We start from the raw sequence: 22,598 nt of genomic DNA, 5'->3' as shown, positions 1-22,598 counted from the left end.
TGACCGTGGGTGTTGGAATTGGTCACAGAGTTTTCTTTGTGCTGATGGATTTCTGTCCGTGTGCACAAAATGGAAGCTACAGAGAGCTCATCCAACCCTGAGTGACCAATGATGATGTATTAGGCTGTTCAATCAGAAAATAATAAGCTTTAATGTCAAGTTATCTGGTTAATTACTGACAGAAATAGAGGTTTATCACCTATTATGCACAACACAAACACCTGTGTTAGAAATTTTACAGCTTAAACAAAATGCATGCAGACTATTTTTTTGCTTTAATTTGTACAAATGTCTAACATTTGAGTGATAATGTTGTTTTTCAGAAATCACAGAATGAAAGCATGTGTATCAGAAACATGGTTTTAACTATTTAAATTTCTATTTTTAAGCCATTTTAAACTTTAAGACAGAAATATACAAGCATTCTCAAAAATCAAGGAATATATTCAATGTATATTAAGTGAAGCTGGCGATTCATCTTATGGAGTTATTTGCTTACACACAATTAAGGAGAAACTGCCAAGGAGCTATATGTTGTATTTCTGCTTTCAAATATTTAAAAAGTTACCAAAAATTATCATTAGTGTTAAACACCAATGATGCCAATGTATTGGATTGTAGAGATATGAAATTAATTTCCAGCAACAGAGCGGGGGATTTATGTGACCACTAGAGGGAGTTGTGAGTCAGTCTGTGTCCCATGGTGATGAAAACTAACGCCAAAGGCCTTTAACCAAAGCATCAGATAGTGACCAGAGGGAATGAAAACCAGGAAGAAATAACTTTTAGAGTCAAAGAAAGTGACTCGGTCATAAAATCTAGAAGCGCTGTTGTTTTCTCCACTGGACGCAGCTCTAAATGAAAAGAATGGAGCTTGATGCTGAAATGGCAGCGTTTCTTCTAAACGGGTGAGTTTGATTATGAAGCTTATGAAGGTCTAAGTTATAATGTGATATTATTATCTTTGCCCAGTTGCCTTTGTTGATCCATAGCTCAGACTAAACTGCGACACTTCTGACCTTGATTAGATGATTCCACACAGATCATTAATGCAGCTACTGACATGTTTACAATGGTTATTACTTCAAATGGACCTTTAGTTCAACAGTTGTCATATGTCTGATAAAGTTAAGCAGTTCATTTCAAACACACTGCTCATACAGACTTGCACATAAAATTAGTTTTTATAATTAACAATCAAGTCCAATTAACATACTAAATACTCAATAAATGTAGATCTGCAAGTTTTGAGCTAATATTTTTTCCCCCTAAAAACAGTAACTCCAGTTCATAAGACTAATATTCTACATCAGCCATTTTGGTTTCTGTTATGTTATAATGGACCCTGAACATCCACATGGTCAGTAAATTAAATACAGGAAAATGCCTCTGAATTTCAGATAGACAGAGGAATCATTATAATAAATTGTGAAAAATGACTAAAGGTTATATGCAGAGGAAAAATTAATTTAGAAGTTACAACAAAAAGGCTTTTTAAGGGTAATAATTTAACCCTTCATGGCATGAATTATGAAGAACCTTCGTCAATATTTTTTTCTTAAGGGATTTTATCCCTCTTAAGGCATGAAAAACAAAAACCAAAAAACAATGCAACTGAAATATTTTTATGAATCTATTTTTCATGGATTACACAAATGTTCCACTCAGCTGGACACCAGCATTTCATTTTGAAGCAAGAAGCATGTACTTACAAACCCATCATCAGAAAGTGATATACTTTGTGAACACTAAGTAAGTAAGTAAGAAAGCTTTATTTATAGCACTTTTTAAAACAACATGTCACAAAGTGCTTCACATAAAGGGGAGATAGATCAAAACTCAAATCAAATTTTAAGCCAATTTACAGAAACCCAACAGAATCCTCCAGGAGCAAACACTTATGACTGGTGACAGTGGAAGGAAAACTTCCCTTTAGCAGCAGAACCTCGAGCAGACCCAGACTCCTGAAGGATGGCCGTCTGCCTTGGCCAGTTGGGGTTAGAGTGAGAAGTAAAGGAGGAGAAAAGAGAGAGCAATAGAGACAGAGACTGGGGGAGAGGATGGAGAAGGGGGAGACACATGCACGGATAACTGAACTATAACATGTATAGAACAGTATAATAAACACTATCGTAACTATATGGATAAGTGAGTGATGAAACCTACTATGAAATCAAAACATTTTAATGCAACTAATCTGATGTTTTCTCAGATTTTAACATACTCAAATACTAGTTACTACTCACTTCATAGAGATATTTGAAAAAACAAAAAACTTTTTGTTTAAGAAAACTGGTACTTACAGGCTAATAACAATTAAAAATTAATTACAATAAAAACATGTTACTGCAGATCAGGTTTATCAAGGAAACAGCAAAGTTACAGTAATGGTGTGAATTGCAGTGTTGTGATGATGCATAAAGCGTCCACTGTGTTGGCTGATATGGAACTAAAACAACCAAACCCATGAATATACAAGAGAACAGCTGGAGAATAGCTGTCTACTGTAGTGACCACTGTGCATGAAAGGGTTTAACTGACTTTTTAATAATTGATTTTTTTCATGGTGTAAAAAGCTTGGTGAAGTTGAAGTGTGACTTTACTTATTCTGTATTTAATGGTGGACAGTTATCACAGTGAAATCATGCTGGGGGTCTTTTATTGTGTGATTTATTAGTACAGTGTGTTATTTATTTGCGTGTCTCCGGACCACCGGGGCTAATCAGCGGGACGTGGGCGGAGCCGTTCGCCGGGTGACGCACTCTGCGGAGCAGCTGAGGGAGGCGCCTGGCCCCCCTGACGTCACGACAGTCCTGTTCTCTGATTGGTCCTCCCCGAACCCTGGGCTTCCGAGGAGATCACGACGAAAAAAAAAAAAAGCAGAAAAAAATAGAGCAGAGCCTTAAAACTCCCGACAAATGACTATTTACCTCCGAAGAGAACGGCCGCGAAGAACCGCTGTGCCGCGCTTCGTCTTCGTCGACAGCCGGGAAATAGTAGAGGATTAACGCGGTCAGGAGGCGGTGGAGCTGGGACTATCCGGATTTACCCACTCGCTGAAAAAGGGAAAACAACCGACGCCGCGCGGACGTTTCTGTGTCCGGAGAGGATGAGGTGACCGAGGGGAAGCGGCGGAACACAAGTGTCGCTGGTCTTAAGTTGGAAGCGAAGGAGGAAACTGGACTAATTCCACTGGATTTATCTTTAAATGTTATCGTGTAAACTTCGCTTTCGGTGCCGTGTGGAAGTGGCGCTGTTAAGGAGCTGAATTTCCCCGTAAACGAGGTTCTATTCCTCCGCTGACAAACCGCCGTCAGTCCGCCCGCTACAGCCGCGCGAGCCGCCGGATATTAAACCGCTAAGATTATCGGTTGCTAGTGCCGATGCCAACGGCAGACTGCAGGTTGCTCCATCATGGCCGGATCATGAGGTGTTTGACTTATCTCCTGTTACTCCCCGAAACGCTGAAAAAGTCCAAGAAGGTCGGCAAGCTCCCAGGCAGGCTGCCGGTATGTTATGAGATCCTGACTCTGTCCCTGAGCAGCAAAAAGAAGCAGCAGCAGCAGAAGAAGAAGATGGCTGCGGAGTTGTACCCCGCCGCCAACGCCAACACCGCCAACCTGGCCAACGGCACTACGGTAGCGGACACCGAGAAGACTAAGGAGGTGCAGGTGAGCCAGGCCAGCAGCAGCAGCAGCACGGCGACCACCCCGACCACCCAGCAGAACATCAACAACAACAACGTAGACCCACCCAGCTGGCAGTGCAGCCACCCCACACTGAGAGAGAGGTACCCGAAAAATACGCACCACTTTAGCATAAACGGGCGCAAAACAGACGCAAACATGCGCTCAAAGTGCACTGAGGTTATTATGGAGTAATGACAACACATCACATCTACTACAGCTTAGTGTGCATGTGGAAATGCAGTGCAGCCAGGTCGTTGCACACACTTTTACGTGCAGTTTATCAGCTTATACCTTAAAAAAAAAAAAATCACTTGTATAAGGGATAGACTAGAAAACTATGTGATATTTGCAAGTGCATCCTTAATTTTTTTGTTTACTACAGAAATAAAGTGCAGCAAGCTCATTACACATACATGTAGTTCATCTGCTTATCCTGTAGAAACATCATTTGTATTAGAGATGGTAAGAAATTCGAGTAACATTGCCAGGAATATCCTCCATTTTTTTATGTTTACTGTACGAATAAAGTGCAACAAGCTCATTACACACACTTTAACGTGTAGTTCATCTGCTTATACCATAAAAAAATCATTTGTATTAGAGATATAGACAGATAACTAGAAAACCAAGTGATATTTGCAAGCATATCTTCCATTTTTAAGGTTTACCCTAGAAATAAATGCCTCTACATGCCTCTAACTTGTGTCGAAAAGCATAAAAATCAAACTGTAAATAACAGTCACGACCGTGTTGACGAAAACAGAACATGTTGATTTTTCTTCAGCTGCACCAACTGCTCTTGTGCATTTACTTCTCACAGATGAGCATGAATTTCGCGTTGAATGCCTCTATCCTGCACAAACCTATGAAAATAACCAGTGTCTCCAGGCAAAAAGAGTGTGGGAGGACTGGATGTTATACAATACTTGAGGCTTATTCCTGAATCCTGCTCTGCTTTTAGGAATGCCTTGATGTTTAACAATGAGCTGATGGCTGATGTCCACTTCATTGTTGGCCCCATGGGGGGGTCCCAGAAGGTCCCGGCACACAAGGTAAAATCTTTAACCTGATGCAAAGTAGGCATGCAGCTGTTGATTTTCATTGTTGATTAATCTGTTGCTTATTTTGTCAGTTGTAGTTTTTAAAATGTTAGAAAATGATGCAAAAGTATAAGTTTACTGCTGTAAAAAAGTAAACAAAATAGAAGCTGTAATCCAAACATTTGTACTTGTTTTCTTTAAAGATTACTGATTAATCATTGCAGATGTAAAGCAAAGGCATTTTTGGATCTATTCTGAGAAAATAGTAAAGGCAAAACTGAGCAGCAGTGCACTGAAAGCACACACTCCTACTCCTTTATTAAACTTAGCAAAGATTGATTCTGTTTGCATGTGTCTGACGCATCTGTGTGCTCCTCCCTCCCTCCCTCCCAGTATGTGCTGGCCGTGGGAAGCTCGGTCTTCTGTGCCATGTTTTACGGCGATCTGGCGGAGGAGGAGTCTGAGATCCATATCCCAGATGTGGAACCTGCTGCTTTTCTAATTCTGCTGAAGTAAGCCACTTGCCCGTCCCTCACACAGTCGACCAGAAAGAGAGAGAGATGACAAGCGCAGTCAGTGTCACTTCAAAGCATATTATTACTCATCCAAAGCTAAGCAGAGCCGAATGCCAAAACGCTGGAAGCGTCTCTGAGCAGCGGCAGCACTACACTGCTCTGTAATTGCTGGTTTTCTCGGAGCTCTTTGTTCAACTAGAAACATTTTCTCCCCTTTCCTCTTCTACAGCCTGACAATTTTCTAACGGGAATAAGCAGACCAGTAGCTATGAATAACCTGCCTTTGTTTCTCATTCAGTAGCCTTGGCAAAGCCTGGAGCGTAACTGTTGTGGTTTCGGCCTTAAAGTAAATGGCAGGATGTGTTAAGTCATCATGGGGATCACTTCTTTCCAGTTTTTTTTTTCTGCACACTCTTTATGAACTGGAAAACATCAGCTAGTGCTTTTAAAAGTTTTTCAAGGTTACCAGGGTTTCTGTGGATCCAGTAATCTGAATATTAGACCTTATATAATGTCCTAAATATGATTGTGCAAGTCTTAAAATTGTGGATTATGAGGTTAATGTGACCTCTCTGATAAATGCATTAATTTCAGCGTTGCCTTTAAATGTTTTTTGGGGAACACTGTACTAATTACACCAGTAACAAAACTACAAAGTCAAACCAATATGGAACCAATCAGCACTAATGAAAACTGTGCTGCCTGGTCAGAAGTTGGACTGAAGTTTTGTCTCCTGGGATTAATAATTCTTCCCTCTAGAAGTAAAGTCCAGAATGTTTCTGTTAATATTACTTTAATCTAATTTGGGTAAGTGGAATCTCAGTGAGACCTGATTAAAGACCAGAAATAGGTCTTTACTTGCATTAATATTAGTCTTTAAAAATGTCTTCCATTTAAGTTGTTGAATCTTGCAGAAACCCTGGTTTGTAGTAATAACTTGAATGTTTATATGTAATGTTAATTCATACTGTCAGTATTGATGTAAAACAGGTCTTAGGTTTATCTGAAATTTTACTGGTTTAAACATGCAGAAATCCTGCTTTACATGTCATGAATATTATAACAGTTGTACGATGGTGATCCGTGTATTAAAGAGACTCCCTTGTTTTCCAACAGGTACATGTACAGTGACGAGATCGACCTGGAGGCAGACACGGTGCTGGCCACCCTGTATGCTGCCAAGAAGTACATAGTCCCTGCACTGGCAAAGGCCTGTGTCACCTTCCTGGAAACGAGCCTGGAGGCTAAAAATGCATGCGTGTTGCTTTCACAGAGCCGCCTGTTCGAGGAGCCCGAGCTGACGCAGCGCTGTTGGGAGGTAATTGACGCTCAGGCCGAGCTCGCGCTGCGTTCCGAGGGCTTCTGTGAGATCGACCTGCAGACGCTGGAGATCATCCTGCGGCGGGAGACCCTCAACACCAAAGAGGTGGTGGTGTTTGAGGCAGTTATGAATTGGGCCACAGCAGAGTGTAAGAGACAGTGTTTGGGGCCCACTATCCGCAACAAAAGAGAAGTCTTGGGGAAGGCGCTGTTTCTGGTGCGTATCCCCACCATGAGCCTGGAGGAGTTTGCCAATGGGGCGGCACAGTCTGATATCCTGACACTGGAGGAGACACACAATGTGTTCTTGTGGTACACTGCGGCTAAAAAGCCCAAACTGGACTTCCCTTTGACTGCACGGAAGGGCCTGGCCCCTCAGAGATGCCACCGCTTCCAGTCCTCGGCCTACCGGAGCAACCAGTGGCGTTACCGCGGCCGGTGCGACAGCATTCAGTTCGCAGTGGACAAGAGGATCTTTATCGCTGGTCTGGGTCTGTACGGGTCGAGCGGAGGCAAGGCCGAGTACAGTGTCAAAATTGAACTCAAGAGACAGGGGGTGGTCCTGGCGCAGAACCTCACAAAGTTTGTGTCGGACGGCTCAAGCAGTACGTTTCCAGTGTGGTTCGAGCACCCTGTTCAGGTGGAGCAAGACGCCTTCTACACAGTCAGCGCTGTTCTGGACGGGAACGAACTGAGCTATTTTGGCCAGGAGGGCATGACAGAGGTGCAGTGTGGGAAGGTGACATTTCAATTCCAGTGCTCCTCCGACAGCACCAACGGGACTGGAGTACAGGGAGGACAGATCCCCGAGCTGGTGTTCTACGCATAAGCTGCTCCGGACTGCTGATGGAAAATGAGGCTCATCTTGCCTCCCAGCCTTCAAAGTAATGTAGCATTGAAGACACTTGAGTAATGTCCCACTAAATGGCCTGGTTAGTTCTCTGAGAGACTATTTTCAAAGCGAAGGAAGCGTTGTTTTATCTTATTTAATTTAATGTTCATTTTTAATTTAAACTTTAATGTTATTTGCTCTGACGCCTGTGTTAAAAGGGCTGCGGCTGCTGTAGAAACAACATTAATACAGTGATTTGTGGTTATGTAATCAAGCTGAGCTCCACAACTGGAACAAGTAGGAACTGCTTTAAATTGTGTAATTGCAAGTCTATAAACGATGTTGTTGCTATAGTTTCAGCAGCTATGTTACACCAGGAGCGGACTTTATGTAGTGTTATGATTCTAAATGCAAAAAAAGTAGAGATCTTGTTGTTTTGCACTTGAGAGGATGGCCTCAGAAACAATGTGTCTTTTGTAAAATACAATTTACTTGTTAACAGCTTGATGCTGTTAGAAATCAAATGGTTCTGTACAAGAATGCTTATACACCTGATAAAAACATAAAGGTTATAATGTGATCAAAGCTACTCATGTCAGTCATATCTTTATGGTAGTCTGGGTGAGAGGCTGGGGATTTGAGGAGCAGCAGCGCCCTCTGTTTACACCACAGTGAACTGCAGGGCTGATGGAGGAACATTGAGGGTTTTGCAGCCCTAAGTGGATTAAAGATCGGGTTTGTACTGGTCCAGGACCAGACGGTGGAGGGGCACTAAACAAGGACATGTTTTATCTAGTTGACGTATCTGAAATTCAATATAAAGCCATTATTTACTCTACTCAGAGGCAAATATTGCACTTCCTACTTCATTTGTCCAACAGCTTTAGGCACTTTCAACATAAAGATGTGACACGATGGATAAAACCGGTTCATAAACTGAAACACATCGTTTAAACCAGTAGTTTCCAAAGTTCTTGCAGTTAAGCATCTTATAAGTGTGTGGTCAGCCTCACATTAAGGATGACTAAGTCATAACAGCTCTGACAAATAGTGACATTTACATCTAAACTTCTCACGTGGTTTCATTTCAGTATATGTACAAATCATCCCATGGGTCACCAAAATACAAGTATTAGCCAAAAAGTGAAAACAGATGTGTATCAGAGCTTTTTTTTTTGCCTCTTTTCTCTCGCATTAGTCATGTTATGAGTGCTCAGATTTATCCGGCGTCCCTCCTGGATATACAACAGGATATATGGTTCAGCCCAGCTCCACCTCCGGCAGAAACCACAGTAACACAATGCCACAAAACTGACGCTTCAAGATGAATAATCTCTATGTGACAACATGTCAGACAGAGGGACTAAACCAGTACTTTTACTGAAAATACTCTTGACTACATTTTACTGCTGATACTGTAACCAAAGTGTCATTTTTCACAAGGGACTGTTAACTGTAATTGAGTATTTTCACAGTGAGGTATTACTACTTGTACTGCAGTAAAGGGTCTGATTTTGTTCCCACCCCTGTTCAAAGTACCATCTGCTATTTTTGGAGCTTAGACTGCACTCCTAAGTAAAAGTCAGCATATCTGGGCCCCTGAGCAAGAAGGTTTTCAGGTTCACAACTCACAGGGTTTAGGCAGAAGTCGGGATGACCTGATGGTGTTTTCTCAGCTCTGATCTTTTGATTTGAATTATGGGAAATGTAGGATCCTTATTTTTCCAACTTGACCCATGGGTGAGGCTAAAAGCCAGCGCATATGGATCTCTGCTGCTTAATCTGTCTCTTTAAGTCTCCAAATATTATGAGAGTACAATACTGAGCCTCTGGAGGCTTTCAGAAAAATGCATCCTCTATCTGTGATCCTGAACGCTGACTCACCGGTTTAACAAATTCTTCAGGCTTCCAGCCGTTAAAGAGGCTGAAATCCAATCATCTGAAAGTTGCATTTACTACGGTGTCTTTCTGGGGAAAACAGTCGTATTGATCACACTGTAACACAGTGACAAAATGAGACTAACATGGAGCTAATAAGATACTGGAGCTCATTGGAATTGTGCAGAAACAACACTCTAATCAGAACCGTGTGTCCATTGTACAATCAACTTCACAGAAAACGCTGTTGGGATAATCCTGTCGACATCCTCCGCCCTTCAATTATCTACATATTTTCACCTTCATTATGTCAATCAACAACCCCTGAGCTGTGACAACACACTGAAAATGGCAGGTTTTGATGAACATTTGTATCATGTTTGGTTTGTTGTGTTGTTTTCTCGTGTAGGGATTGACATTTTAATGCCAGGCCTCGTTTCCTCATATGCATATCTTCTACCAAAACAAGTTTCCCAACCATGGCGCCCTTTGCAAAGACACCATTGCTGCATCTTTGGCTTAACGTGTCTGATTTGTTTAACCCATAAAGACCCAGTGCTACTTTTGTGGCAGTTTCCAAATGAAGTTCTCTCTTAATTTAACCTTTTCTAAGCAATTTATCACTATTTAATACAATATTATCCTCTATGTTTTTGCAATTTTCACTGTAAGTCATGTATTTTCCTATATTTAATTTCAGATGGATTGAGTTTCTGTTTTCATTGAGTCTTTTAGTGTGGTTTTAGTCACTTGTTTTTATCCCATAAAGGCCCAGAACTACTTTTGTGGCGGCACCTGAATTAATTTTTCATCTAGTATGTTCATTTAACCTTTTCTAAGGGATTTATCACCATTTATTATAATATTATCCTCTGAATTTTGCATTTTTCAGTGTTAATCAGGTATTTTTATGTATTTAATTTAGGGACCATGTGGATGTTCATGAAAGCTCAGCATAAAGTTGAGGGTTAGTGTATCAAAAACTGAACAAAATGAAGAAAAAGTGAAGTTTTTTCATCAAAACATAGCATTAAGTGAACATAAAAACAAGCATCAAAAACTGCTGTTGTTTATCAAACACGGTGGGTTTTTACTGGTGAATGAATGTTCTGGAAGATGTTGTGTTTCTATGGTAACTACAGAGCTTATCAACGTCCAAATGGGTCATATCTGATGACTGTGAAAAGACGACAAACTGTATTTTACAACAGTTATTTACATATATTGATACAATTATTGGATCAACAGGTATTAAACTGTTTAGATCAGTAGATGGACTTTGGTCGACGGTGGATGTTGGGTCTTTATAGGTTAAAGAGACACAAATAAGATGCAGACACAATGACAATCGTTGAGATAGATGTTTCTACAGTGAAGTGAGATCAGAAAACCTATCCGAAATTCATGAGAAAGTATTCACATGTCACATGAAAAATCCAAAAAACGGAATTCTGTCAACAAGAAGGAGCATCAGCGAAGTCTGGCTTTTGTATGTTTTTGTTCAACTGCTTCTATGAAGGTCTGGAATCATGTCAAACTGGTTGAAATCTGCAGAATCCCTGTTTCATGAAAGCGTTCTAAAAACATCTGAGGGAGTTTTACCTATAGCCGGGGCGTTGATGCACAGCTCTCTGGCCAGGACCAGGAAGGTTTTCCCCAGGACGTAGACATTCACCTGCAGAAGACAAAAAAAAAAAAAAGAGAGAGACGATATAAACACACAAGAGATAAGAAGTGAACCTCATGTTGTTGGTTAAGTCTAATTTTTTAACTGGATTTGCGTGTTTACGTGATCAGGACCATCCAAACGACTCCGGGAAGCATTAAACCCATTTAAACCACTTATAGAATTACAGTGTGGCTCAGAGTGGCAGCAGTCTGAAATGAAGACCTCACAAGAAGCAAAACACAAAGGAAGTGGATGGGGATTATGGGTGTGTCTGGCAGACAAAGGGACTGTTGGGATATGAAATAAGGCCGTTGCATCACCATCAGGTTAAGTGTCCTGGTTACATAATCGACCTGAAGGCTGCACTTCAATATGTGTGATTAAAAGCTCAGCTCTGGTGCCATTTGAAGGGATTTTTTTTTCCCCCAGCTTTCTCCATTAGTTTCCAATCAAAACATCTGCCGCTCAGTCTCCGCCTTCAGTTTTCTCTTCGGCTTGTTTTTCTTTATCTAAATTACAAGAGCGATACACAAGTGTCTAGACATGAGTGGTCCGTCTGCGCTGGCATTTACTTCACAAAAACATGACATTTTTACTCTGCTGTCAGTTATTTTTGTTCACTTTGCCTCCTCGAGGTGATGCGACAGATTTATCTGCACGCTGCTATTTTACCATCAACAGGACTGACCTTTTGCAGAAATCTGCAGCAGCGATTGTTTCTTCAAAGTGTCAAACACAAAACAAACATTTCTGTAGCATGAAAGGGGGTTAGGTTGACTTTTTGAGGGGAAGAAGTTGAAAAAATAGGACTGGTTTCTTACGAAGGTTCAAAAAAGCAGGAATAGTAAGTACTTTTGACTGAAATAAAGAGGATAAAGTGAAACCCATGGAGTTGGATAAATGACACTTGTTTTTATGTTAAGTTAATGATGTATTTTGCTGGTAAAGTCACTTTTTCTTCAGTTTTCCCTGTTTTGATATGATCTGATGTTATAATTTACTGAATATCAGTAAATTAAACAAAGAAAAATACCTGCTTTTTACTGAAATATGCAGAGGATAAAGTCATAAATAGAGATAAATCACTTAGGAAAGGTTGAGGTCGACAAAAATATCATTTGGAAGTCACCACAAATAAAGAAAAATAACAGCTTTTTACTGAAGATAAAGAATAGAGATAAATAATTCAGGAAAGGTTGATATTTCGAATAAATTGATCCTAGGTGGCCTATCTAGTCAGCCTACAATTAGAATAAAGAAAACAATCAGATCACATTGGAGCAGCTGTAAAGTGTCATATTCCTGATAAGATGAAACCCAGTATCAAAACAACTGCAGATGAGCTTTTCTTCAGTTCATTGTATGTTTCAAGGATGTTACTTTGGTGACAAAATTGCTGCATTTGACCCTAAAACAGCTGAACAACCAGCAGCGACCAAAAGCATCTACTGATCTAAAATGTACACTTACTCTTGAACAGCTAATCCTATCAATACATATAAATAATTCAGGTAAAATACAGTTCATCATCTTTTCATGCTCATCAGATATGACCCATTTGGATGTTCAGAGGCTCCGTAGTTACAGTGGAAACACTGTCATCTTCTACAGCATTGCTTCTCCAGTGAAACCCATGGAGTTTGATCAATGACAGTGGATGGAGATGCTTGTTTAAAACCTCTTTAGCCCTATCGGCCCACCCGCGGGCCGAAAAAATTATATTAATATTCATCTACTATAAAAATATAATAAATCAGGACAATGGATGTTTTTTCAACTTTTGCTCAAAGTTTAGACCCTAATGTTAATAAAAGTACATCAAAAGTGTATTTTAGTGCAACCTTTAATGTTCAAACATGATTTTTAATCTTTGTGGGGTGAAATATTATTATTATTAAAAATCTCCGACACGAACAATTAATTTATGCATATCATCGTCAATCCAGCCGAAAAAAAACAGGCAAGGATAAAAAAAAATTCTAATTTCTGTTTTAGTTTGTTACAGTTTACTCAGGCATAGTAATAGATACAATATTTTAGACAATGGGAATAGATTCTGTGAGGTCTCTAAATGTCCATAGACACCAAGAACATCCATATGAACCTTATTTTTGTGAAGTAATTCTTCATTTACTTTGGGTATGTCTTTTTAGGCATTTTTCCCCTGAAAATATGGTCAGGGTTAAACAGGTTAATGATGTATTTTGCTGGTAAAGTCACTTTTTCTTTAGTTTTCCCTGTTTTGAAATGATCTGATGTTATAATTTACTGAATATCAGTAAATTAAACAAAGAAAAATACCTGCTTTTTACTGAAATATGCAGAGGATAAAGTCATAAATAGAGATAAATCACTTAGGAAAGGTTGAGGTCGACAAAAATATCATTTGGAAGTCACCACAAATAAAGAAAAATAACTGCTTTTTACTGAAGATAAAGAATAGAGATAAATAATTCAGGGAAGGTTGATATTTCGAATAAATTGATCCTAGGTGGCCTATCTAGTCAGCCTACAATTAGAATAAAGAAAACAATCAGATCACATTGGAGCAGCTGTAAAGTGTCATATTCCTGATAAGATGAAACCCAGTATCAAAACAATTGTAGATGAGCTTTTCTTCAGTTCATTGTCTGTTTCAAGGATGTTACTTTGGTGACAAAATTCCTGCATTTAAACCTAAAACAGATGAACAACCAGCAGCGACCAAAAGCATCTACTGATCTAAAATGCACACTAACTCTTGAACAGCTAATCCTATCAATACATGTAAATAATTCAGGTAAATACAGTTTGTCATCTTTTCATGCTCATCAGATATGACCCATTTGGATGTTCAGAGGCTCCGTAGTTACCGTGGAAACACCATCATCTTCTACAACATCGATTCTCCAGTGAAACCCATGGAGTTGGCTCAATAACAGTGGATGGAGACAGCTGTTTTTATGTTAAGTTAATGATATGTTTTGTTGGTAAAGTCACTTTTTATTCAGTTTTGGCTGTTTTGATGTGATCAGATGTGATAATTTACTGAAGATCAGTAAATTAAATAAAGAAAAATACCTGCTTTTTACTGAAATATGCAGAGGATAAAGTCATAAATACAGATAAATCACTTGGGAAAAGTTGAGGTAGAGAAAAAAATAATTTGGAAGTCACCACAAAAATAACTCTAGGGTTAAACACAGGCTCATCTGGATTGGTTCAGTTAAAAACAGGCTTTAGATGGGAAATCATGTTATGGAAATAGTACATAATCGATCATAAAACAGTGACTCAAAAAAAAAAAAAAAAAGCTTTAAAAAGTTAAAAAGCTTTTCATTTTAACCCATAAAGCCCCAGTGCTACTTTTGTGGCAGTTCCCAAATTATTTTTCTCTATTTTTAACCTTTCTTAACTGATATATCACCAATGTTTTTAATATTATCCTCTGTGTTTCGCTTTTTTGGGTGTAAATCAAGTATTTTACTATATTTAATTTGTAGATCATGTAGACGTTCGTGAAAATTTAGAGTAAATTCAAAGTTAATTATATCAAAACAGAAAAAAAATATGAAAAAGTGACTTTTTCAGCAAACATATTGCTAACTGAATGTAAAAGCAAGTGTGTCCATCCACTGTCATTGATCTAACTCCATTGGTTTTACTAGTGAATTAATGTTGTAGAAGATGACAGTGTTGCTACGGTAACTATAGAGCCTCTGAACGTCCAAATGGGTCATATCTGATGACCATGAAAAGATGACAAACTGCATTTTACACCAATTATTTACATGTATTGATAGAATTAGTGGATCAACAGGTTTTAATCGTTTTATATCAATGAACGATTTCGGTCACTGGTGGATGTTTGGGTCTTTATGGGTTAAAAGAAAACAAACTTTTTATTTACAAGTCAGCTGAAGGGTTTTCCTTTGGTTTCTTGTTGTTAAAAGTTACGAATTGTTGTTTAATTTTGTACTTCAAGTTAAAAGAGACATAAGCCAATGAAGGAAATGTAATATATGGTTTAAAAAAGAAAAGAAAATACAGTCTTGCATAAAAACATGAGGTCTTAATATGTTTTTCACATTTAAGGGTTACACAATTTATCCAATCGGAGAAAAAGAAACTCTTTTTACTTGCTGTATCCTTTGGGTTTTTTTTCTTTTGCATGTAATATTAACAAATTATCCCCCACACTCAAAATATTCTGCTTAATTTCACCATGTTTGAGCAATCAATGTTGTAGAGGATGACTGTGTTTCCACGGTAACTACAAAGCCTCTGAACGTCCAAATGGGTCATATCTGATGACCATGAAAAGATGAAAAACTGTATTTGACACCAATTATTCACATGTATTGACAGGATTAGAGGATCAACAGGTATTAAACAGTTTGTATCTGTAGATGGTTTGTGTCGCCAGTGGCTCTTTGGGTCTTTGTGGGTTAACTGTATTTACTGACTTTTTGGAACAGAGTCAGATCTGAAGGTCTGGCAGTAAAACCTCAAACCTGAGTGGGTGAAACTCTTCAGATTTGTGAGCTGCATATGATGGACAGTTCGACAGTTCGCCCAAACTCTACACCTGGAGAGCACCGACCGCTGACTGTTTCATTTTCACTATTCCTGACATATACAGCGCTCCCCATTTCCTTCTTTCCTGCAGGGATTTCCAGGCTTGGATAAGCACAGAAAAAAAGAAAACCAAGTATGAAAAAGTTGATGAAGAAGCAAACTTTAAAACTTGGCAACGCTGCACAAAGTTGGTGTGAACTGGGATAAACAAAATGATGACAACTGGTGAAACCTGTAACCCACTAAAACAGGAACAGGTCTGTGTAGAAGTCTTAGTCCACCTCTAGGTTTGGGGTTTTTGCAGGGTTGAAATGGCCGTACCTATTTATTTCTCCTCTTTTCTTCACATACAACAAGAAAACACTGGAAATATAGTATGTGCACAGCCTTAAAGACACACAAAAACTGAACTAAATGCGTTATAAACGTCAAAGTAGCTACTTAGTGTGACCTGTGACCCATCTGGACGTTCAGAGGCTCCGTAGTGAATGTGGAAACACCATCATCTTCTACAACACTGATTCTCCAGTGAAACCCATGAAGTTTGATAAATGACTGTGGATGGGGACGCTTGTTTTTATTAGCTTACCGGCCAATAGGCCGTAAGCTATTGTCGTCATGCGGCGTCCGTTGACATCGTCGTCTGTCGTCCGTTACAAAACTTTCAATCGTCTTCTTCTCCAAAACTACAATTCCGATTGACTTCAAACTTGGTATACGGCTTCTTTATGATGATGTCAACAAAAGCTAGTGAAATTATTTGGATCAGGATCTGATTCTGGATTTGGTGCGACTTTGAAAAATTTCCCTATTATAAGAGATAGGAAGTGGATCAATGCAATAACTCAGTAAATATAAATGATATCAAATTGAAATTTCTACAGTCCAGCCCTGATGGGGAGATGACCAAAACATAATGGCCACATGCTGATCAGGATCTTCTTCTGGATCCGGGAACTTACGGAAAATTTAACATGGGCTCTTATGGGGAAAAAATTTCAATCGTCTTCTCCGAAACTACAGCTCTGATCGACTTCAGACTTGGTATACAGCTTCTGTATGATGATGTCAAGACAAGGTATTGAAATTATTTCGATCCAGATCTGATTCTGGATTTGGTGCGACTTTGAAAAACTTTCCCATTATAAGAGATAGAAAGTGGAATGATCCAATAAATCACTAAGTATCAATGATATCAAGTTGGAATTTGATTTTTTTTACAGATCTGCTTGGAATATGACCAAAACATGGGCTATTTCTGTAATATAATAAATACACATAATTGGGTGATAGTAAATGGCATCTGGATACATTTCCAAAAGCTTTTAATTTGGCTGGTAAGCTACAGGGCCATTGGTCCTATTTTTATGTTATGTTAAGGATATATCTTGTTGGTAAAGTCACTTTTTCATCAGTTTTCCCTGTTTTGATATGATCAGATGTGATAATTTACTGATGATCAGTAAATTAAAGAAAAATACCTACTTTTTACTCAATTTTGCAGAGGATAAAGTTGTAAATAGAGATAAATCACTTGGGAAAGGTTGAGGTAGAAAAAAAATCATTTGGAAGCCACCACAAAGATAGTTCTAGAGTTAAACCAGGGACAGTATAAGAAGCTCAACTGGACTGGTTCAGTTAAAAATGGGATTTAGGTGGGAAAACCTGTTAGAGAAATAGTAAATAATCAGTCACAACACACTGTGACTCAACCATTAAAACATGCCCTGCCTTAAACTAAACAACTGAATGAAAGCTTTTCATTCTAACTGTATTTACTGACTTTCTGGAGCACAGTCAGATCTGAAGGTTGAGCAGCAAAAACCTCAAACCTGAGTGGGCGAGTGTGTCATTGGGGGTTATCATGCTGGCACCTCCTCTCACAGATGTTTCATTGTATTTTACCCAAAGCACCTCCAGAAGGCCGGGCTGTAAAACTGTGGCCTCCCCCGCTCCATCTGAAAGGATCTGAGGGTGAATAACAAAGAAACGGGGCTGCGACTCTGTCATCTTCACTAGAGTTACTCCACAGATGAGGTTCTGGTGGCTCTGTGGCACAAGGCAGTGAAAGCAGAGGGATCAGGTCGTGAACTGGGGTCAGATTGGCCTCATGCCTTCAGATCCTCTGCAGGTGGGTGGGGGGTTTTCAGAGGAGGGGGGGTGGGGGTGGAGCAGGCAGACAGACTTTCGCTCTCTGCCCCCTTCGGAGTCAGGCAGGGACCCAGATGCTCCCTCTGCTATTCTGGGACATGGATTCCAGCAAGGAATTTGTACACAAGAGCACATACGAAGGGGAGAAAACACAAGCCTGGACTTAACAGCTCCAAATACTAATGTTGTTGTTCATTAGTTAAGATTGTTGGTCCACTGCAGCATTTATAATCTATAACACTGTTCACATCCAGTTATGTTTATTGACGAGGTTGCAGGACGTCAATGCCCCAGTCTGCAGATTTTGCAGATTTCGGTACAGTTGAGTTTTCCAGCTGGTAGTTTAGACTACTTTAGGAAATACAGAATACTACAGGGTGTATCAAAAAAAAAATATATATATATATATGTACGTTTTGAAAAATTCCCCCCAGTTCCGCATTTGATAATTTTTGGAATTTTCTTTTATGGATGTCGGTAGGTAGGGGATTGGTGGATATTTGTCCAAATTTACAGACCCAGGTTGTCATACATGAGTGAGCAGGGGCAAACTGCGCAATCCAAGTTAAAACTGGTTTGCGCAAAGTAGCGGTGGGATTTAAATCCAATCAAAGGTCATGGGAGGGGACAATGGGCATCCATCTTGTTCTCCACAAAATTGCCAGGTTACAGCATTAACACTTTGGCCACCATGAAAACAAGATGGATGGCCATTGTCCCCTCCCATGACCTTTGATTGGATTTAAATCCCACCGCAACTTTACGCAAACCAGTTTTAACTTGGATTGCGCAACTTGCCCCTGCTCACTCATGCATGAAAACCTGGGTCTGTAAATTTGGATCAGTATCCACCAATCCCCTACCTACCGACATTCATAAAAGAAACTTCCAAAAATTATCAAATGCGGAACTGGGGGGAATATTTCAAAATGTGTAATTTTTTTTTTTTTTTTTTTTTGATACACCCTGTATAAGTAAGTAAGTACAGGAAAAGATGTTTTTTTTTTTTTACTGAAAAGGCCTACCACATCTACTTAAAGTGATAAAAACCATCAGGTCATTTCAGCTCCTTAATAAATGTCAACACACATACTTGTGTTTGAGCACTTGTGTCAAATAGCTAGCTAATTATCAGGTTAGCTAGCATACACTGCATATAATTCAATACATGCTACTGCTAATGTCAGCTAATGCAGCTACATTACACCATTTACTGCAGCTAAGCACAAGTAAATGTCATGAAAGAATCCTCAGGCTGTTAAAAATCACATCCAGTTCTATTTACTGATGAAGTTGCAGGAAGTCAACGCCTCAATCTACAGATTTTGTATATTTCAGCAAAGTTTAGTTTTCTAGCTGATGGCTTTAAACCCTGACTGAATGCTCATAGAATGTGGCTCTTTAGGAAACACAGAATATTGAAGTAAAAAAGAGTTTTTTTGTTTGTTTTTACTGAAAAGGCCTACCACATCAACTAAAAATGATAATCAAAACTATCAGGTCATTTCAGCTCCTTAATAAATGTCAGCACACATAGTTGCGTCAAACAGCTAGTCAATTAGCAGACTAGCTAGCAGACTTTGCATATAATGCAATACATGCTACTGCTAATGTCAGCTAATGTAGCTACATTACACCTTTTATTGTAGTTAAGCACCAGTAAATGTCATGACACCATCCTCAGACTGTCTTGTTAAAATAACCCCCTAGTTACTACAGTGACAGAGCTGCCTGTCAGGATGAAAAATATGTTTTATTCAATAAACATGAGGTCACAAAGTCCATTTCGACAGCTGCGCTAATGCTAGTAAAGCACAAACAGTATAGAAGACGCTGACCACACCCTCCTGTCAATCACTGTGGCCACTGTAGATTATGTTTTGGTTTCGAATAAATGTGTAAATTATATAAAAATTCACCTTGTAGAGTTGTATCAAAGGGTGAAGTGAGCTATGGTGACCAAAACATCTGTAAAGTTATGGGGTCTATGCCCTCCAGTGAACATTCAAGGAACTGCAGATTTTAACACATCTGCATTGGCTTCACTTTTCAGGTCCAGAGGTCACAGCTTGGTTCCACATTCATAAACACTTTCAAGGAACATTGTTCAATTTCAATCAGTAAAATAAACTTACAAATAATTCTTTTGCTGAGCTTTTTGACTCATTTTAGAAACTGATATGAAATCTGGGCTAAGTTCGCATCTTAATTCTTTTCCGATGATGAACTTGAGTTGCGAGCTCAAATGTTATTTACAACCCCAAATAAGAACTAGTTGGCACTGTATTAAAAAAAAGAGGTGACATTAAAATCTTCTCCAACTTTTATTTCACTTTGTCTCAAATCCATTAGCCCATAAAGCGATTTAAAGTTGACTTAGTTTTAATTTATGGGTTAAAACATAAGCATTTCCTTAAGAAAACTGACTATAAATCTATCAAATTGGCCTTAGACTCAGTAATCCTCCATCTTTATACACTTACGCCGGGGTGTAGGGGTTTTTCCATCAGAATGTGACACCATAGGACGCGTTTCTTCTAATCGTGACATCTGAATCAGCGTGACCAACTGCAAGAGAATTAACCACCGCTTTGAACTGTAACCGTCGAGGTGTTTGTAGCTGAAATGGAGAACCCGAGGAGAACCCGAGCCTCCTTCCACCGCACCGCTAAGTGAAACTTTCCGGGTCGGAGGTCAACTCTAAACACTCGGTGATCAAAAACGTGACGCTGTAACTCGACGCCTCGTGGTCGAGTCTCGACAGGTGGAGGATGCAAGAGGGATTACTTTTAATTAGAGGATTCCTGATGTGACTCCAATGGCTCCACTGGTGTTTGGGGGGCACAAACCAGAACTAAACAGCTGTCAACACGTCGAAAAGTCACACATAATTAATAACCGATGCCAGAAAGAGGAACATTTAGGGCAACCACAGGTCTGGATGTGGATGTTTTGATGTTAAATAACACTTAACTGGGGGAAATGTCAAGAAAAGTAGAAATTATTTATCTGATTTCAGACATTTCCATTATGTAACATTTATATCGTAATAATGAGGATAAATATGAAGATTTTTCCTGCACAAAGAATTATTATCTCCAACTCTCAACAACTCGAATGATATCTTCATGGAAAACACTATTTTCTAACAATAAATACAACTTCACTGGTGCAGAAAGGATGTTTTTACACTTTCTTGAAGGGCGTCAAACCAACACAGATCCTCTTTTCTTCCAGATCGCCAACAGAAAAGGCTCAAAGTGAACTGTGAGACATCAGATAACACATAAAACAGTATCTTTTCAATGCATTTCCTCAGTTTCCCAAATTGAAGTGTTTGTATGAAGAGTTAAAATACACTTTTAATGTGCCTAATTGTTATAATCTTACACTCCCGAAATGTGTTGCTTGTACAAGTGGGTAGTTCGAGGGAGCTGAAGGTGTGGTAACACTGGCACAGAAAAACCTGCTTATAATGGCTAATTATATTGGACTACTATTATTACCAACAGGACAATAATAATTAAACAACATCCAAACAACTTAAAAAGTCATTGACTGGAGACAAACTGCAACCATTAGATCTAGGGAAAGTGACTCAAGTTTGATGGTCTACACAATGTGTTCACATTAATTTGACTTGAGTACAGCACTTTTACTAGGGATGAGAATCTATAAGAATATAACGATTCTGATTCCATTATCGATTTTGCTTATCGATCTGATTCCTTATCGATTTTCATTCGGTGAGGGAATAAAAGAGTACAAACGGGTCTGTTTGCATCAACTGTCTATTTCCGTCTCTGCACATGTAACCAGACTGAAAATAATATTGTTATATTGTCTTGTCACCAAATCCTGATTGGGTATTCAGAAACATTGTTTTAGTATTATCAACGAAGGTTCTATTATAAGTTCTATCAAAGTAATTAAATACCTGTACTGTCACTTTAAATCTGAACCACCAATGCGAGTCAATGATGTCATCACGTGGCTTTTTCCTCAGTTTGTGCTAGATGCGCTGAGGAAAGGTAGGTTATGTTACTTTCTGCTGCAGATATTGTTTTGGTTTTATTGAATATTGTGTGGCAGTGCCCATTTATGTGAGACGGTTTCATGTTGCCGACATGTTGTGTGTCTAAATGTAAAGTGTAAGTCTATTTTACAACTTAAGGTAGACACGTGTTCCAATGCTGCAGGGGTCTGTGTATAGCTGTGCTGGAGGGAAAGGCCGCTGCGGTCTACACAGACATTGTTTTAATAAGACACTTTATTGTACAGATGTACTGAAGAAAGTAAACTGCTGAGTCTACAACTGCTGTGGTCCGAGTCGTCCTTCCTAATTAACACAACGCAGATTGACAGGTTAACGGATGTGCCGCTGACTCCAAGCAAGCTGGAACTAAGAGCCAAGCACACCCGTTACATACAGAAAATATAACATATACAGTATATGCACCGTACAGTGAAACTAAAACTTAAGACACTTTTACCAATTCCTCTATGTCTCCCACACCACCTTTTCCTTTGCCTTACCTTCGAAAACTTTTATTTGTGGGGGCAGGAAGTTTGGTGCCCCCATCAGAACTGGGCCAGGACCAGATAACGCCCTGGTGTTCGCTCAACCACTAGATTCATAAGCGTCACAAAGTAGCGTATCGAATACGTGACATTCCTGCAAATGAATTGCATGCTGTGTGGATAAATGAAGAAATGGAAGCTTTGCAAGTGTTCCAAGTGGCCCTGGGGTCATCTTTTTGCGTTAAATATAGCCATACTATGGAGTGTTTCTGCCTCAACACCATGTTGGCTACATTCTGAAGCAAAACAATGCAACGTACGTGTGACGTCATCACGCATGCACAACAAAGGCAGAATCAATAAGCAGAGTCGTTAAGCAGCCAGGCAAACGATTCCAAGGAATTGAGCTACTGGGAACCACTTCCC

At 39.3% G+C, this 22,598-nt stretch overlaps 2 protein-coding genes across 2 annotated transcripts in view; one reads left to right on the top strand and one right to left on the bottom strand.

Moving 5' to 3' along the window:
- Positions 1 to 22,598, bottom strand: part of LOC115413190 (transcription factor IIIB 90 kDa subunit-like) — a 272,574-nt gene that overhangs the window by 193,166 nt on the left and 56,810 nt on the right. The window contains exon 6 of the mRNA XM_030125943.1: positions 10,877 to 10,949. Within this exon, the coding sequence (XP_029981803.1) occupies positions 10,877 to 10,949 (73 nt within the window). The remainder of the gene's footprint in view (positions 1 to 10,876; positions 10,950 to 22,598) is intronic.
- LOC115413191 (BTB/POZ domain-containing protein 6-B) lies at positions 2,848 to 7,985 on the top strand. Its single transcript, XM_030125944.1, has 4 exons — positions 2,848 to 3,790; positions 4,651 to 4,741; positions 5,123 to 5,241; positions 6,361 to 7,985. The coding sequence occupies exons 1-4, from the start codon at positions 3,384 to 3,386 to the stop codon at positions 7,391 to 7,393; spliced, it is 1,650 nt and encodes a 549-aa protein (XP_029981804.1). The 5' UTR covers positions 2,848 to 3,383; the 3' UTR covers positions 7,394 to 7,985.

Source organism: Sphaeramia orbicularis, chromosome 22 (genome assembly GCF_902148855.1).
Source record: "Sphaeramia orbicularis chromosome 22, fSphaOr1.1, whole genome shotgun sequence".
Taxonomy (NCBI): domain Eukaryota; kingdom Metazoa; phylum Chordata; class Actinopteri; order Kurtiformes; family Apogonidae; genus Sphaeramia; species Sphaeramia orbicularis.
This window is presented reverse-complemented; position numbering and strand designations above follow the sequence as displayed.

Excerpts from the sequence above, each read along its gene's own strand:
- LOC115413191 (XM_030125944.1), top strand. The coding sequence starts at position 3,384 with ATGCCAACGGCAGACTGCAGGTTGCTCCATCATGGCCGGATCATGAGG. Across the intron at positions 3,791-4,650 it reads CACCCCACACTGAGAGAGAG|GAATGCCTTGATGTTTAACA; the intron begins GTACCCGAAAAA and ends CTCTGCTTTTAG. Across the intron at positions 5,242-6,360 it reads GCTTTTCTAATTCTGCTGAA|GTACATGTACAGTGACGAGA; the intron begins GTAAGCCACTTG and ends GTTTTCCAACAG.